Source organism: Theobroma cacao, chromosome 8 (assembly GCF_053813885.1).
Source record: "Theobroma cacao isolate CCN51 chromosome 8, ASM5381388v1, whole genome shotgun sequence".
Lineage (NCBI taxonomy): Eukaryota > Viridiplantae > Streptophyta > Magnoliopsida > Malvales > Malvaceae > Theobroma > Theobroma cacao.
This window is the reverse complement of record NC_142646.1, coordinates 5,476,587-5,492,963: the sequence shown is the minus strand read 5'-3', so window position 1 is coordinate 5,492,963 and position 16,377 is coordinate 5,476,587. Positions and strand designations below refer to the sequence as shown.

The 16,377-nt window shown below is 36.2% G+C and overlaps 2 protein-coding genes across 2 annotated transcripts; one reads left to right on the top strand and one right to left on the bottom strand.

The window, feature by feature from the left end:
* Positions 1 to 1,856: 1,856 nt before the first annotated feature.
* LOC18592186 (ethylene-responsive transcription factor RAP2-4) lies at positions 1,857 to 3,953 on the top strand. Its single transcript, XM_018125842.2, has one exon. The coding sequence runs from the start codon at positions 2,474 to 2,476 to the stop codon at positions 3,608 to 3,610; it is 1,137 nt and encodes a 378-aa protein (XP_017981331.1). The 5' UTR covers positions 1,857 to 2,473; the 3' UTR covers positions 3,611 to 3,953.
* A 3,197-nt stretch (positions 3,954 to 7,150) lies between these two features.
* LOC18592184 (uncharacterized) lies at positions 7,151 to 14,605 on the bottom strand. Its single transcript, XM_018125841.2, has 13 exons — positions 14,317 to 14,605; positions 12,908 to 12,981; positions 12,522 to 12,605; positions 11,777 to 11,857; positions 11,571 to 11,651; positions 11,060 to 11,152; positions 10,183 to 10,362; positions 10,011 to 10,078; positions 9,847 to 9,898; positions 8,690 to 8,743; positions 8,478 to 8,570; positions 8,143 to 8,209; positions 7,151 to 7,553 (listed from the first exon to the last, which is right to left on the bottom strand). The coding sequence occupies exons 1-13, from the start codon at positions 14,456 to 14,458 to the stop codon at positions 7,462 to 7,464; spliced, it is 1,161 nt and encodes a 386-aa protein (XP_017981330.1). The 5' UTR covers positions 14,459 to 14,605; the 3' UTR covers positions 7,151 to 7,461.
* Positions 14,606 to 16,377: the final 1,772 nt, after the last annotated feature.

The window sequence follows — 16,377 nt, the reverse complement described above, 5'->3', positions numbered from 1 at the left end:
AGAGTTGGTGTTTGCATGAGGGTTTCCCCGCGAGACAAGGTCCAGGATTATAGTACAGGGTTGTCTGAACTCCTAAACCCTCCGGTTGGGTCAACTAACTTAACCAACACGTCTGCCCAGCCCAGGGTTCCGTCCTCTTGATTTTCCCCGCTCCCTAGTGTAATTAATGATTTCAGCCCCCAAATCATACTCTTACTTTATTTCTAAGAGCCGCGAGTTTTCAAAAGCGTGAACGTCACATCCTCCTACGACCACCACCAGAAAGGCTTAAGATCTACTTTGCACAACACGCGCTACCTCTGATCGTGGGTCAAAAACTCCAACAGTACATCAAGACTTTGTTTGGGACTCTCCAGTAACTGCCGCCGCAAATGTAGAGATTGTCAGACTGTTCCCATAGCCTCCGCACGTGACTTGTTCAGCTGTGAACTCAACCATGCTCAACTCAAATTAACCACGGTCAAGTCTCAGAAGAAGAACAAAAAAATGCAGCCCGTAAAAATTCTGCCACGTTGGCAGTGTCCGTTTCCAGCCTTTTTTGCGACACTCTGTTTTGACCTTTTTTTTTAAGTAATGACATCAAGTGGACGGTCTTATCCGTTAGATATAAAATGATGACGTCAAGGTTTTTAATTCTTAATCCGACGGCTGTCATTTCCTTTGGCATCATATTCTTGTATACTTTAAGCGTGGTTTACTAATTTTTGTACGTTTCAATGGGACCATACCTTCATTTACATATTAATTATTTTTTGGAACGTTTTGAGTATCATATAATTATTAATTAATTAGGATAAAGCATGGTGATCGTGGAAGGAAGTTGGCGTTTGATTTAGCTATCCATTAAATGATAGTTAATGATGGAGTGCCCACTCTCCTCCCATCTTTCAAATTGCCTCATTTCCTATCCTACTCATCTCCATAGCCCCAAAATAAATAAATAAATAAATAAATAAAACCTAACTTTCAAATAGTTAAATATTATAATTTGATACATTAATATTATTTAATTAATTATTTTAAAATAAAATATATTCATATCAACAAAATTGTAGGAACTATAATTAACATGCATAAGAAATATTTTTAATTTGGTGTGTTGTTATGATCAAATTATATTACATGAAAAATGTTTTATAAATAATAGTATCTCCACTAATAACCATCCCCATTGGTATTTTTTTTGCCACAAAGTACCATAATTTTTTTTACTAATTATGATATGAATTGCATTATTTTTTTTTTGTTATCATTTATTCATATTTCATACTAGACTTGTACGAAATTATTACTAATAAACGATATGTTGTTCAATTGGTCAAAAAGCCAAAGTGGAGCCAATTTGGTGATGCATTAATAAGGGTCACAACCACTTATCAACTGCCCTTTCCTTCAAGTGCAAACCTAATCTGATGAATTAAATACATCAAACTTTAATTGATTTATTTTCTTCTTTATTTTATTAAGGGTTTTCTTTTCATAGAAAAATAAATAAACCCCAAAAAAAGAGAAAAATAACTCGAAGTGTGAACGCAAGCAAGAAATGGTCAACACCCTCTGAAGACAAAATATCCGTGACAACTACGAGAGTGTCCACCGACACGTGACGGTAGGTAAACGGACAGGTGTCGGTCTAGAAACAAGATTGGGGTACGTGTCATGACATGAGTGGTTACGGACCACTGATTGAATGAGTCTTTCGTCAGAGAGCGCAGAGCTGACTACAACCGAGAGGGACGTAAAAGTTTAAAAAAGAAACATGTGAGGTTAACACAGAGGATTAATGATGATTAACAGAAGTGATTAGGAGAGTTAATTAAGGAGTTGGAGTACTATATAAAGTGAAGGAAGCTCGACACGGAAAAAACCAAGTGAGGCTGAGAGTCTTTCACACCAAAAAACTTGAGAGGAAAACACTAAAAGCTGAAAGAAAAGAGTTCTTTGTGAGATCTAAACACGTTTGAGTGATTCTGGTTTTTGTCCTTTAAAATTCTTTCCCCCCCTTTTTCTGTTACACCCCGCTTCTCTGAATCCCTTTCTGTTAATCATCTGTCTTTGGAAAAAAAATCTGATTTTTGGGTTTGTTTTTGAATACTTAACATTGCATAGAAAGCAAACTTAGACAAGGATTTCTTCAAAAGCCAGGTGTTTTCAGAATCGAGATCCAGGATTTTTATTTTGTTATTATAAAGTAGCTATCTTTTTCTCTTTCACCAAGCTAAATTTTATATTTTTTTCCCATTTCTTTTTTCTGTAGATAAAATCAGCTTAGAGGGTTATTTTTGTTCCCTCAAGTTCGATTTTCTTAGGCTTATCTTGGATTTCAAGGGGTTGTCTATTTAAAAAAAAAACCTCCTTAATCCTTCTTTTGGTTGTGAAACCTGTTCTTAAGTTTTGGTAAGAAACAGGTTGCTTTTTTTTTTTTTGATCTTCTTTCGAAGTTTCAATCTTTTTTTTTTGTTTGTTTGAAGAGATGGAAGCTACAATGGATTTCTATAGTAGCAGAGCAGTTCAGTCAGATCTGTATGGGGGAGAGTTGATGGAAGCACTTGAACCTTTTATGAAAAGTGTTGCCTCCTCTTCCTCTTCTTGTCCTTCTCCTTCTTACTCTTCTTTTTCTTCACCTTCACCTTCACCTTCACCTTCTCCTTCTCCTTCTCCTTCTCTTCCTTCTACTTCTCTTCCTTCTACTTCTTACCTCTCTTTCTCTTCTTCCCAAACACAACCCAATTTTTACCCAGATGTTTGTTGTTACTCCACAACAATTGACCCATTTTCAGGTCTCCAGCAGCAGCAACAACAACCTCAACCTGGTTCAACGATTGGGCTAAACAACTTAACCCAAGCTCAGATCCACCAGATCCAGGTTCAATTCCACCTCCAAAACGGCCAACCAAGCTACCTTTACCAAAATCCCCAACCCCAAAACAACCACCACCATCACAACCATATGCTTAGTTTTCTTAGCCCCAAGCCAATCCCAATGAAACAAATGGGTTCACCACCAAAACCCACCAAGCTTTACAGAGGAGTTAGGCAACGTCACTGGGGAAAATGGGTCGCTGAGATCCGGCTACCTAAAAACCGGACACGTCTTTGGCTAGGCACTTTTGACACAGCCGAGGAAGCAGCCTTGGCTTATGACAAAGCAGCCTATAAACTAAGAGGTGACTTTGCGAGACTCAACTTCCCTAACCTTCGCCACCAAGGTTCCCACATCGGAGGCGATTTCGGTGAATACAAGCCTTTACATTCCTCTGTCGATGCTAAGCTTCAAGCCATTTGTGAGAGCTTGGAACAAAATCAGAAGCAAGGAAACAAGAAAAAATCGTCAAAGGAGACAGCTGCAAATAAGAGCAAGAACAACAAAATCCACGTGGCAGAGCCTGAGCCTGAGGAAAAGACAGTCAAGGTGGAGAACTCCTCCTCATCTGTGTCTCCGGTTCTATCGGAGAGTGAGGGGTCAGCAGAATCTTCGCCCTTGTCGGATCTTACATTCTCGGATTTCAACGAGCGGCCATGGCCGGAAGTTGTTTCTCCTTCGGAGAATTTTATGTTGGCGAAATACCCTTCTTATGAGATTGATTGGGATTCTATCCTAAAAGCTTAAAGAAAAAAAAAACCGTGCTTTATTTCCTGTAACAGTCCTTTTGTGTTAGGGGTTCTTATTTTTGTGTATCTTTTTTTTTTTCTTTTGTAAGCTCACTGCAATGAAGTTTTTGGCAGTTGCAGTGGCCAGTTCTTTAGGTTATTATGCGTCTGTTGATGGGTAGGGTTTTAAGTATTTAATTGTGTAAGCCTTATGTTTATAAGACTATGAGATCTTCTCCATGGTGGTCAGCTCGTTTTTTGTCTTGCGGGACCAACGGAGAAATTTGTTAGTGTCCATAAAAGTTCTCATAGCTTTTGTAATTGGTATCTATTAATGTCATGGTCTTTATCTATTTTATGTACCTATTTTGCATACTATGGCTTTGTTTATGTCTGATTTTAGCACTAGTAATTCATGTTACTACTTCTGGTTCGTTACTCCATTAATATTTGGTTACTTGGTTTGTTTTGATGGTTCCTCTGATGCTGTTGTTTGCGGCCTTGTGTTCTTTGTAGCATCTCTACTGCATCTTTGGGTAATAAAATCAATTGAAATTCTGTGGAAGATTGTTCTAGCTATGTATCTATCTATTGCTTGAAACGTTATTGAAATCAAGTAGTCTTAAAGTCTCCTTAAGGTCAAGCTATTAAGTAGGTGAAGATGGATGTTCTGATAAATGCAGTGTGAAGCACCAAATAACATCCACAGGATCTAGTTCTGTCGGCAACCAATGATCTTCATCTACAACATAGACTTTTTTTTTCAAAACATCTTTGCTGCTTCCACGAAACTGCCGTGGTTACAGGGGGGGCAAGTTACTGAACAGTGAATTTTGTGAATTTCTGGATATTTTAATGCCTGGAAAAGTGTTTCAATCCCGAAATTGGCTCAGAGGGTCACGAGCTTGGCACAAGGGGGGGTTGTTTCTTGGTATCTTCGCACCAATTGCCATTAATTGCCATTCTACAAAATGCAGACAAAGACGTTTGTATTACTTTATTATAGATGTCTTCTACTATACTATGTTTTTGAGCAAATCATGGTGAATATGGCAAAGGGAACTTGTCTCTTCGGTTGAAATCTATTCTAAAACTTGTTCAATGAATCCATCTGGGGTCACAAATTCTTAAGATTTTGTCTTACACAAACAAAGGCTTTTCTTTAAAGTAAAGCGTTTCCCAACAGCACCTTTCTTTTGATTGCATCCCCATGATGGTGATGGCGGCACGCGTGATCCTTTGGCTCACACATCTCACCACACCACTTGCCCACTTTCTAATTCTCTGTTTTTCTTTTCTTTTTGAATGTTCAAATTATTGCTACTATGCGAAGCACAAGCACCCAAGCTCCCCAACATAATCATGCTTCAGTTAATAAACTCTTTATTTATTTTTTTATTCTTAACTCAATGTACTAAAAGGCAAAGCTTTTAGGTTGAATTTTGTTCCCTCTCTTCTATGAGAAAATGAAGACACAAGCAGCACATTGCATCTCCAATATTCTTATCTCTCTTTATTCTTTGTGTCAAACTGTGACAAATCCTTTCCCCTGTGAATCAACTTTTGCATAAAATTTGTTTAATTATATTTCTGTTTTTCCCCCATGCCTTTGAAAAGCAAATCCTTGAGGAACAAAACGGTGCGTGAATAAGAGAAAGGTTAGATATTAGGATAGAGTATCTACACTTTTGAGGATTTTGTTCCTCGTGGAAAAATAAGTGTAGGTTTTATAAGTGGTAAACTAAATTCCCAATACAATACCAAAAAAAAATGTAGGTTTTATAGGTTTTATAAGTGTAGGTTTTAAGTGTAGGTTTTATAATGGGTTGTGTTCTGGCCCATGTCGCTTTTATTCCTTTCAATCTTTTGCGCCATTAATGAGCTCAGCTCTGGCCTTATCCAGTACACCTGGGGTAACAAGGCCCACTTCAAGTAATGGAAAGTAGGCTATTTCAGTAGGTTGCAAATCCTGTGACTATTAAATAATGTATTACATGGATTCCTCGCACCGAGGAGTTTAAACTCGTAATTTGTTCATTGGAAGAAACAAACAGTAGTTGTTGCTTGGATGCGATTGACATTTGACACTACGAACGCCGATCGTACCTCTAGGAGGAAAATAGACGGCTGAATTATAAAGATCACTTTCTTTCCCGCATGGGGTTGTGTCTATACGATTTGTGCTGGCAACATTGTACATTGGATTAACTGGGTTTGGCCTGCCAATCTTGTGGTGAGGATTGCTCACGTTGAGCAATGGGAGATAATTTGTGTTCCGTCGAGCTAAAATAAAACCGCTACGTGCATGTGGAAAGACTTGCATGCGAGTGAATGGAGAATAAAAATTTTTCATCTTTTTAATAATTTTACACCACGTGTTAAGTAAATTTGTATATAATATTTAAATTATTTAATTTTATCCTCAAGTTGATAATGTTACTCTTAGTTAACATTAGGTTTTATACAATACTTCATGACTTTCCTTTTTCCTAGAAGTCCTTCTATTGCGTTCTCTTTTTACAGCACTGCTCTCATCAAGGAATCATTCTCGTAAGTTTTCTTCGTTTTCTTTATAACATAGCCCCAGCTTTGGCCCCATGGATTCTTGATCAACCAGTACTAGAAATGTTAGAAGATCGATTTGAAGAAGATAGAAAGCTATGATCTAGGTACATTCGTGTCAAGCAACGATCAAATTATAGTAGAAAATTGGTAAAAATGTATGAAGAAATTCAAAAACTTGTGGATGAGAAAGGTTTGTCGATTGATAAACCTATAAAACCTTGTTTTGAAAGTGAATTGCACCGGAGAGCAAACGATATCCTAGCCTTTAGTGGCGGCTAGAACATGTATTAGAGCTGTTGAGAAATGACAAAATGAAAGATACTGAGATTTGTGGCATGTTGAGGCTTGGGAAAAGCAACAATAATGCAAAACTTGAATGACCATGATGAAGTATCTTAAAATGTTTGCTTGATAAGGTCATTTGGGCAAAAGTCTCAAGTGGAAGAATTGCAAGAGGATAAAATTGCATGACGGACTTAAACTAAAGATTGAAGGCGTTGAGGACGTTGCCAGAACTACATAAGTAGAGCTGAATAACAACATAACAAAAGGTATTTGCTGCTTTTGGATGACGTCATGGACTCAATTGAGTTGAAAGATATTGGAAATCCTGACAACAAAAGTGACAGTAAATTGGCATTGACAATTGAATTTCCTCATATTTGTTCTTCGAAGGCAGGAAGATCGATTTAGGCCCGCCCATTATCGCTAAATGAGGCTTGGAAGATGTTTCAGCATATGATATTCCCACAAGATGAAGATGTGATTTTTTATTGGAAATGAAAAAAAAAAAAAAAAAAAAGAAATTCAACTTTCTCATTGTTTTGTGAAAGTTACAATTATTTACTTTTCAAGTTTGAATTATTTATTTTCTTTTGTTTGGTAAAGCTTGCTTCAACCATGCCTTGTTAGTTACTGCTTCAACCAAAAATGGGTTAAGCCCAGAACAAAAATGTATACATACAGCTGGCTAGCTACCAATAAAGTTTCCGAATTCTGATTCTCCAACACTCACCCTTTTCATTTCAAACATGTATTCATATCCAAAGCCTGTTTTAGGACTCTTTGATTTCAAGGCTACAAAAACTAATTGCGATGAGGCATCATCCACAACTAGACTATATAAATCAGTCTAAATCAACCATGGAATGCGTCAAAACAAAATTTCAGTCATGATTACAAAGAAGCTAACAACTGAACCGGTACTGCATCGCAATCATCTTCTCATTTACTCGGTTTGATTTTTCCCAAGCACCAGTTCCTGGCAGACAAAACAGCAACAACTCATGCTACCTAGATCTATCATCAGCTATATTTACCGATTTCTATTTTCTTCTTAATTGCTCTTTGACCATGGTATATAAAAGAGTCTAATATTCCCGAAACTGTGAAAACACCTGAAAAGATAAATTTTGAAGAAACAGTTAGCAACCTAAAACCAATCATACTCAAGGGCATATGTGCAAGTCCATAAACTCGTTTACAAAGCCAAAATGTTAAGATTAAAGCTCTCTCGAATTGAATCCAGTGGAGAAAATTGTTGTGATTTAATGAAGATGACGAAAAACTTGGAAAGACATCATCTGTCTTCACCCCCAAAAAGGAAAATCTTCAGACTTAGTCTGTTTGCTCAGTTATGAGAGATGATTGCTGGACTTAAAAATTTTCTACATGTGTGCCCACATGCAGATATAAGAACTTCAATTTTCATTTTTTTTTTAAAGTTCAGGGGATGAGGATATGAACTTGTGATGTAAATTTTTAGATTTTGTAAGTCATGTCTGGGAGATATCGGGCTCTTGCCTCATATGATATACATGAGTTCATAAGGAAAAAAAAATCTTATTAATTTGTCAAAGCAAAAGGAAAACAAAAACAAAATTAATTGATATAAAATCAACATATGTAGTATGTTTATTTGACTTCCATTCTTACTTTAAACACAGAAAGAATTATTAGCCTATGTGGAGGGGAAAAGATCATTACCTCCAACTATAGCACACACATTTGTTAGAAAGTGCAAGAATGAGACATGCTGCTCTGTGAAAGTGACCTGCAAAGTAAAGTTGAAAAATAAGCTCAGAGAATTAGCAGGGATCAATAGAAAAATTTGAAAAACAGCCCAGACTTCAGCTAACAGTTATTATCCTCTTTCAGAGGGTTTAGGTCTAAGGTTCAAATCCCTTCACCCCCTTAGACTTCCTCATACATATAAAAACAAATAAATAAATAAATTGAAAGTTATGCAGCATCTCTAAGACATCAACATTTATATATGGGACATAGATCTTGCATGTAGAAAAAGCAGAGGAAAACCCAACCTTGATAGGTGAAAGGTCATAAAAGAAGAAAACTCCTGGGAGGGACTGAAGACGATTTATCTCTGCACCCTTAAAATGCTCTGTTACAGAAAACTGCCGAAAGCAATGTCTCATGCATTAATCATTTTGAATAAATGACCTTTCAAAAAAAAAATCATTTTGAATAAATGAAGAAGAGGTCAAATAAAATCTTTTGCAAGTTCTAGCCATACCTGATTTGACTGGATAGTGTGTCCACTCACATCTGTATACACAGTAGGTACAACCTACAAATAAAACGATATATAGAAAATCCCTCAAACTAAAAGACGCTTTTCTCGTTTAAAGCTCATTTAAAAGCTACCAGTATCAAAGACAAAAGGAAAAAAAATCAATGCTCCTATAGAGATGGCTTTGTGCCATTATTTTACTAAGGGTTATAACATTAGTAAGAATTCCTGCTACCTAGTCTTCTTGAATGTATCATGCTCTCCTGCTTTCAAATAGAGAAGGGAAGACACTACATTTTACATTTATATTTTTAAAAGAATTGATTACACATTTGGTTCCCAAACTATAGCCAAGTTTTTTATTTGGTATTTAAAGTTCAAAAATTCGAAATTAGATGCTCAAACTTTACTTCTGTCCATCAGTTTGCACACAAACTAAGACCATTGGTCAAATGGCTGACAAGTCCAAATACAGCCAATAAAAACATGCCACATCAGCATGCCACATGTCACAATTTATTGGATGTTTTGGACACATCTTCCATCTGACTAATGATGTTAGTCTCATGTGCAGTGATGGAAAAAGTAAAGTTCCAAGTAACTAATTGTGAATTTTTAAACTTTAGGTACCAAATCAAGAATTTGATTATAGTTCAGATGCCAAATGTGTAATTAACCCTTTTTAAAAATTTCTCAATCAGAGGAAACTACTCTCTCAATAGGGTCTCATTTTTATCTTCATTGATCTGTTTGCTAGCAACATTAGCATTTGAACATTCATATGTTTCTAAATTTGCAACACACACTATGTTAAAAGAAGAAACGGTAATCAGGCAGACTTTAACCTGTCATGCCATTTATGTTGCCATTTTGACAGTTCAGTGAGGGACAGTTAAACTGATTTTATCAATATTGTTAAAGTTTTTACTGATATTAATCAAAACTTTGATATGATTTCATGACATTTACATACATAGCATTAGGATTGGACATGTTACATGCTGCATACACTGATTGGGTAATGGAATAAAAGAGGGCACAGAAAGGCAAATATTCTAGATCCTGGAGTAATGTCCTGGCTTCAATTACTACATAGATGTGATCACGATTGGAGAATATGATAATAAGGAACTAAAGATGCATTCATGCATAAAACTAACCTTGATAAAGTACTGATACATCCCACTTGGTTGTTCTTGTGTCCAATGAACACTGAAATTTAGAAAAAAAAAAAAAGAAAACAAGATAACATATAAGAAACATATGCCAACATCCAGCTGTTGTACATGGCCAAGGTAAAAGATTAAGCAGAAGTAGCAAGTACCCATCAAGAGGATTCACAACACCAGGGAAGTAATCTCCAAAAGCTAATCTATTGATCTTGTGACTTATCTATATCAAACAGTCATGAAGCATGATGATTTAATTAGATGATCATTTTCAGATAACAGATACTTACCTACACAAAGAACAGAAACAAAAGGGTTATGTCTTACATTAAAACTGTCCTTTTGAAATGCCAGCAAGTCATGTACATGAACATTTGATTGCTGAAAGCTTTTCCCAGGTGCAAAATGAAAATTCCCTGCCACCTTATTAACTTCTAAAAAGCCATATATATTACACCCTTCACCTTCTTCATCCTTAATCTTCTGAAGGAAACCCTCTCTCTTACACTGAACAACAGAAAACAGCATAAACAAGAAGCATAAATCAAGGTATAAAACAGGGTTCATGTAGGTCAGCTGAAAAGATCAGTATTATAGGGGGCAAAGACGAAATCTTAGGATAGGCAGGCCAGAAAGCAGTAAACTAGAAATACACTTAGACAAGGCATACAGAGTTACTCACTAAAATATTAGCTCAGGCCATATTCTGCATAATTTGCATGTATCAACAACCAAAAGTTTCAATTACTATACAACAAAGAATTGTCTATCAATGCCGGTACTCGTTGTTCTGATATAAGATAACAAATAATGATTTATCTTAAGATTATTGAAAAAAAATTAAGCTTATTAATGCACCTAGAAGTGAGCATGGGAAAGTACCATGTTGATTACCTAATTACTAGACAAATGACTATTAGACATCTTGCTAAAGGGTCAGTTCCTTGCCATCTTAACTGTCCAAACAGAGGCTCTGGGTGAGTGGGAATCCAGAATTGTATCAATAGGCATTATTACGTCTCAACTCTTGTATGTAGCTTACCAGAAAGAAAATGATGACCAAGTGAGTACAAGCTAATTATCAATAAAACAACAATGAAGGCAAAAACAACATTTTCTACCCCAGTATGTCTGTCTGTGAGTCTCATTCAAATTAAAGTTACTTCCAATATCAGATAGCATATAAGCTCTTATGCTGACAGACCTGGTCAACTAAATCTGGATTTGACAAAGCCCAACCTTTCTTTCTGTATGCTTCACGAACATCCTCACAGGAGTTGCAACAATCATCATCAGACTGCAAGATGGAAAGAGAAAAGGATGTTTAAGGAGGGAAAAAATACATCATACCTGGAGCAAAATAATACTTCTTATATAGGTGGACTGTTTTCAATGATTATTCACTACCTAAATACCGACCACATCTACAGCATCTTCAAGAACAGAACAGAATACAACACAACCAAAACAACAGAGATTGAGGAAATAGCCAAAAGATAAAAACAACAATGACCAATAAATGCTACTAAATCAAATGTTTATATCATATTTAGGCAAATTGACAAAGGGAGACTTTTACTATGATTAAGAGGATATGGTACTGGGACCTATAAGAACAAAGTCATAGATCCTTCATATTCTGGACAAACATGCACCCAGTGGATCGATTTTATCACAATGAACAAGCAGATGGAAACCAGATAGATGAAGCATACCGCTTCCGCACCATAACATGAACCACAATACGTCTCATTGTGCTCGAGCCTGCCACCATGCCTCTGTAAAGGCTTCTCAATCTGTGTGAAGCAATAGTAATGAGCAGAAAGATAAGCAAAGCTGAATGTGTTGTTACTCAGATACTCTTAAGTTAAAAAAATGTAAATAAGAAATCAACTTCAAGCATTACTATCTTATAGCTAACCTTGGGAGCACCAATTCCATCTTGCCTCGATTCTATAACATTGCCATGTGCATCTAACCTTTTCTTAATTATGTCATGTCTCTGCAAGTTTACAAAAAAAAATGACATTATAACTTCAACAGCAAAAGCCATACCATTTAAGCAGCATATGCAGAAAAGATAAGTTTTGTGTGCACGCACATGTCATGGGCCCACACTTCTAACCCAAAAAACATGCTTATTAAGTGGAAGAAAGCCCTTACTTATAAGCCTAACACCCATCCCATCTCTTACTGATGTGGCATCCATGACATTCTCCCTCACCCAACTGTGCAACATCCTAATTGCATTGGCTCTTTCACCTATAAAGGAGAGAGACCCACGTTGATCTAGTCCTACCTTAACCTTAGTATCTCTCATGGAGGGTCTCTCATCAATGAAGAGTTGAGCGAGCTCTAATACCACTTGTCACGGGCCGCAATTCCAACCAAAAGATATGCCAATTAGGTGGAGGAAAGCCCTTATAACCCCAAAACTCATCTCATCTCTTACTGATGTGGGATCCGTGACACATACACATAGCCATAAACTTCTATCTATATTATGTATGCAAGCTCATTTATGTGCCCATGGTGCGTGTTTGTGTGTGTGTGAGAGAGAGAGAAAGAGAGAGAGAGTTGATGAGAAAATTCTCTTTATGACACTCGATGTAGGGGAAAAAGTCATCAACATAGAATAAAGGAGCATGACTCCTTGCAATACATACCACATCAAGATGTTGCTCTCCACTGATGTCCATTGCATCAAGGCTGAGGATTGAGCATGCAAGAGCAGGAAATGTGACATCAAACTGCACTTCCAAATGCAAAAGGAACATAAAGAAATTAGAGGGGATAATTCCAAAGTCCAAAGGACTGTATCAGTACAATAAATAAAACTGAAAAGAAACAATATAAAAATGTGTAATAAAATAATTACACTCATGTCAATAACACTATTCTTGATTCAAACAAATATAAATCAATTTGTACATAAAACATGAAAAACGGTCAGAGAAGAATCTTTGGGAAATTTTATTTGAAATTTAAGGCCATAGGGAAAAAGCTGAAAAGGAAATCTTGAGGTAAAAGTTGGATTAGCAGATGACATTACATTGATGCGTAGAGTTTCCCCTCTTGAAGTATCTACCACAAGCTTTGTTTCAGTCACAGCATGCAGATATAATCCTGCGACCAAGACCAGAAAAAGAAAAAGTTTGATGGAAAGAAACCACCTCACTAATATCACCAATGTCAAGAACAAGAACAAAAAGAAAAGCTATATTTAAGTCTATTCCCAGGGAACACCCCCCCCCCCCCCCCCCCCCCCCACCAAAAAAAAGAAAAAAGAAGTTGAAATTTTCACCTCCTAATTAAATGAAAACACATATATGTGTGTGTGTGTGTGTGTGTGTATCTTCATCAACATAGGTTTAGGCCCATAGAAAATAAAGCCCACCTAAACAACAAACAAAGTCCAATAAACCAGTTAAAAGCCCATAAAAGATTAAATCCATTTCCTAAATCAATGCCTAAAATAGACATTCTTCCCAAACTTACAAGAATGCCATCCATCAGTATTCCAGACAGAGTCCATATACAGGAAGATCGTCCATCAATGAAGATCTTTATATACATATACAATGAAACTTGACATCAGCACAATAAGCATAATGACTTAGCAATGAAGGTGCATGTGATTATCAAAAAATACCAAGTTCCCTGAATGAAGTCCAGAACAAACCAAAATTTGAATTTTTCTCACTTGTTATCACTATCATAGTCACCTGACCAGGATCAAAGACATGCCTCATTTAGTGGCATGGCTTTACTTGACATGCCCATGAATTCAGACTATTTAGGCATAGAAAAAATAGTGCCAGCAAAGTTTCTTCCACAGAAATCACTGAGAATTGGGGGGTAGACACCTCCCTCTGCCATAACATGTGATCATTCTTTCCAATCCAAACATTATCCAAAACAAGATGAAGTGCAAACGACTTCAAAGATGGATTATAAGTTGTTCCTTCCACAAACAAGAGGCAACATTTGCCAACTCTTCAACATAATACTCCAATAAGCTAGGCTACATATCCGTCATTCATAAACAAATCCTGAAGCATTGTTCCCATAGAAGTCCAACAAAATAGAAAAAATTACAAAAAAAGAAGTTCAGCTGGCATATGACTCCAGCTAACTGCTATCATGAGTAAAAGTACTCAATACTCAAACAGTCAATAAAAACTACTCTCGAGTAAAAGTATCAACAATTGATCTAGGAAAAATAAATAATCGATCGTCATGCTTAAGTTACTAATGCATCCATAACCCTAGTCACCATCTTGATTAAAGCTAAGCAACCAATTCCTTTTAACCTAACATCTCAATCCATCACAGTTCACACCTAAAAAATGCCATCATTTGAAAACTTTAAATAACCACCTCATTACCAACACCTAAAGAAAGCTAAATAAAAATCAGATCCAAACAATTGAGGAGAGTTCAAGAGAAAAGGAAACGTACGGAGCTCGGAGAAGAAGAGAAAGAACATAACAACGGAGGAGACGAGAGTGATAACGCCACCGGAGAGTGTACGGCTGTAGAAATCCTCGTTTATTTTAGGGTACGCATCTAAATTCCTGAGCTTATTCATTATTCCGTCCATCAACTCTTATCCTTTTTCTTTTCCCAATTGATTTATACAATTATTCCTAAAATCCAAATCTAAAAAAAGAAATCTAATTGGATGGAATAAATATACTTAAACACCTCGTAGAGAGAGAGTTATAGAAGAATTTTCTTTTCTTTTTCTTACGAGGAGTTTAAGATGTTTCGGGGAAGGATGACCTAAGCCTCTCTGGGTCCTTGTTTTTTCTTTTCTCCGTCTCCGAATTGATAAAGAAGGCGTTGCCTACTCCTTTTCCCGGTATTTACGGTCAACGCATACGCTTTTGTATTAATCCACTGTATTTGCAGTTTAGGGCTTTCATTTTTCCTATTTTATCAATTGAGAAACAAAGGCTATAGCCCATTAGGCTAAATACGGTTATGGCCCAATGGGCTGTGGAATATTTGGCCATGTGTTTTAAGGTTGACCCTAAATGCTAGTAAAGACCATAATTAGAACAAAATGGTAATTGAGAAAAATAAAAATTTATATGGAGGGAAAAAAGGGGTGAGAGGATAAAACTTATCTTATCCTAATATTACTGGAAAAAAATGGTATAGTTCTCTTTATATATATATATAAGAAAAAAGATAAAAAATATTACATCATCCTAGGCCATGATATGCTTAGATTGTCTGTAAAAAAATAGAAAACAATACCATGTGGTGGATATTCGAAAATATGTAAACTCAATTCTAGATTTTCTGTATGTGTTGTCATCCAATTAACACATAAGAATAGAAAAAGGAATTACCATATGCTTCTATAATGACTTTTTTTTTTAATAAATAAATGAAGCATGTCAGTAGCTAGAGAATGAAGGGGGAAAAAGAAGAAGAAAATTGTGCTTACCCTTGACATACTCATGTATATACAAATACATGTTTCATCCCCAGCGATTGTTCTAAGTTTAGCCAATAACATTGAGCTATAAAATAGAAGAATGTTGGATCAACTCCTGAACTTGTAAAAGACTTCCAAGACGATTGGGCCGAAACACTCTTTCCTTTCAAAACTTAGTTTACAATAATAGCCCAAGTGGCAGTTTTCAAGCCCAAATTAACCCAAAAAGAGATGCCTGTTTTAACAGGAACTAAAGTTGTTTTAGAAAATGATTAGTTCACCATACGTATTAAAGGTAGCAGATTCTTGGATACATATTCCAAGGCTATATGCAGATTCGAGAATAAAAGAGACAAAAGAAAACGTGAAAAATAATCCTTCATATATGGGTATGGAAACCAACTGCATTAGAAAAAACAAAGTCACAAGTCCATTGGGCTAAATCCTTAATTAGTCAATAATAATAGAGTAGGGGCCTAGTTGAGGGAAAACCACGAAACTTCATTTTGGAACCAAAACAAGTACTGATTCACATTGGGATATATTTTTTAGGCAGAATGATTCCCATTAAATAAAAGTGAAACGAACATCTGACCTCTCTTTGCTCTATTCAGCCATTACTTTTTCTTTTATTATTCCTATTTTTTTAGCAGAATAAAGGCGCTTTAAAATTCCTGATCTTTGATAGGGGAGATTAATTGCACCGCCGTACTTTGGTACCTTGACAAATCAAACATATTTTTTGGATTCCTTACTTTCCTATTCTTTATTTGTTTCTCGTTTTTCAAAGAACTTTCTTGTGATCCTACTTAGCTCCACGAAATCTGAGAAGCTTTCCAGGCACGTGAAAAATTTGATGTATAGCTAACAACATATCCAATTCCGGTTCAGTTCGACCCATCTGTCTCAATCACATATTCACGAATGGTGGGTGAAGATCTAATCAAATCATGGGGGGTGCAAGTTTGTTGATTCAAATCGAATAATTGTGTCGAATTGGCTTCTCTTCCTTTCATTGGACTTGGAAGAATATTACAGATCAGTGTTCAACTCAGAGATGATTGTGATTTGTG

Excerpts from the sequence above, each read along its gene's own strand:
- LOC18592186 (XM_018125842.2), top strand. The coding sequence starts at position 2,474 with ATGGAAGCTACAATGGATTTCTATAGTAGCAGAGCAGTTCAGTCAGAT.
- LOC18592184 (XM_018125841.2), bottom strand. The coding sequence starts at position 14,458 with ATGGACGGAATAATGAATAAGCTCAGGAATTTAGATGCGTACCCTAAA. Across the intron at positions 10,079-10,182 it reads TTCAAAAGGACAGTTTTAAT|ATAAGTCACAAGATCAATAG; the intron begins GTAAGACATAAC and ends TGTTTGATATAG. Across the intron at positions 9,899-10,010 it reads GTTGTGAATCCTCTTGATGG|TGTTCATTGGACACAAGAAC; the intron begins GTACTTGCTACT and ends TCTAAATTTCAG.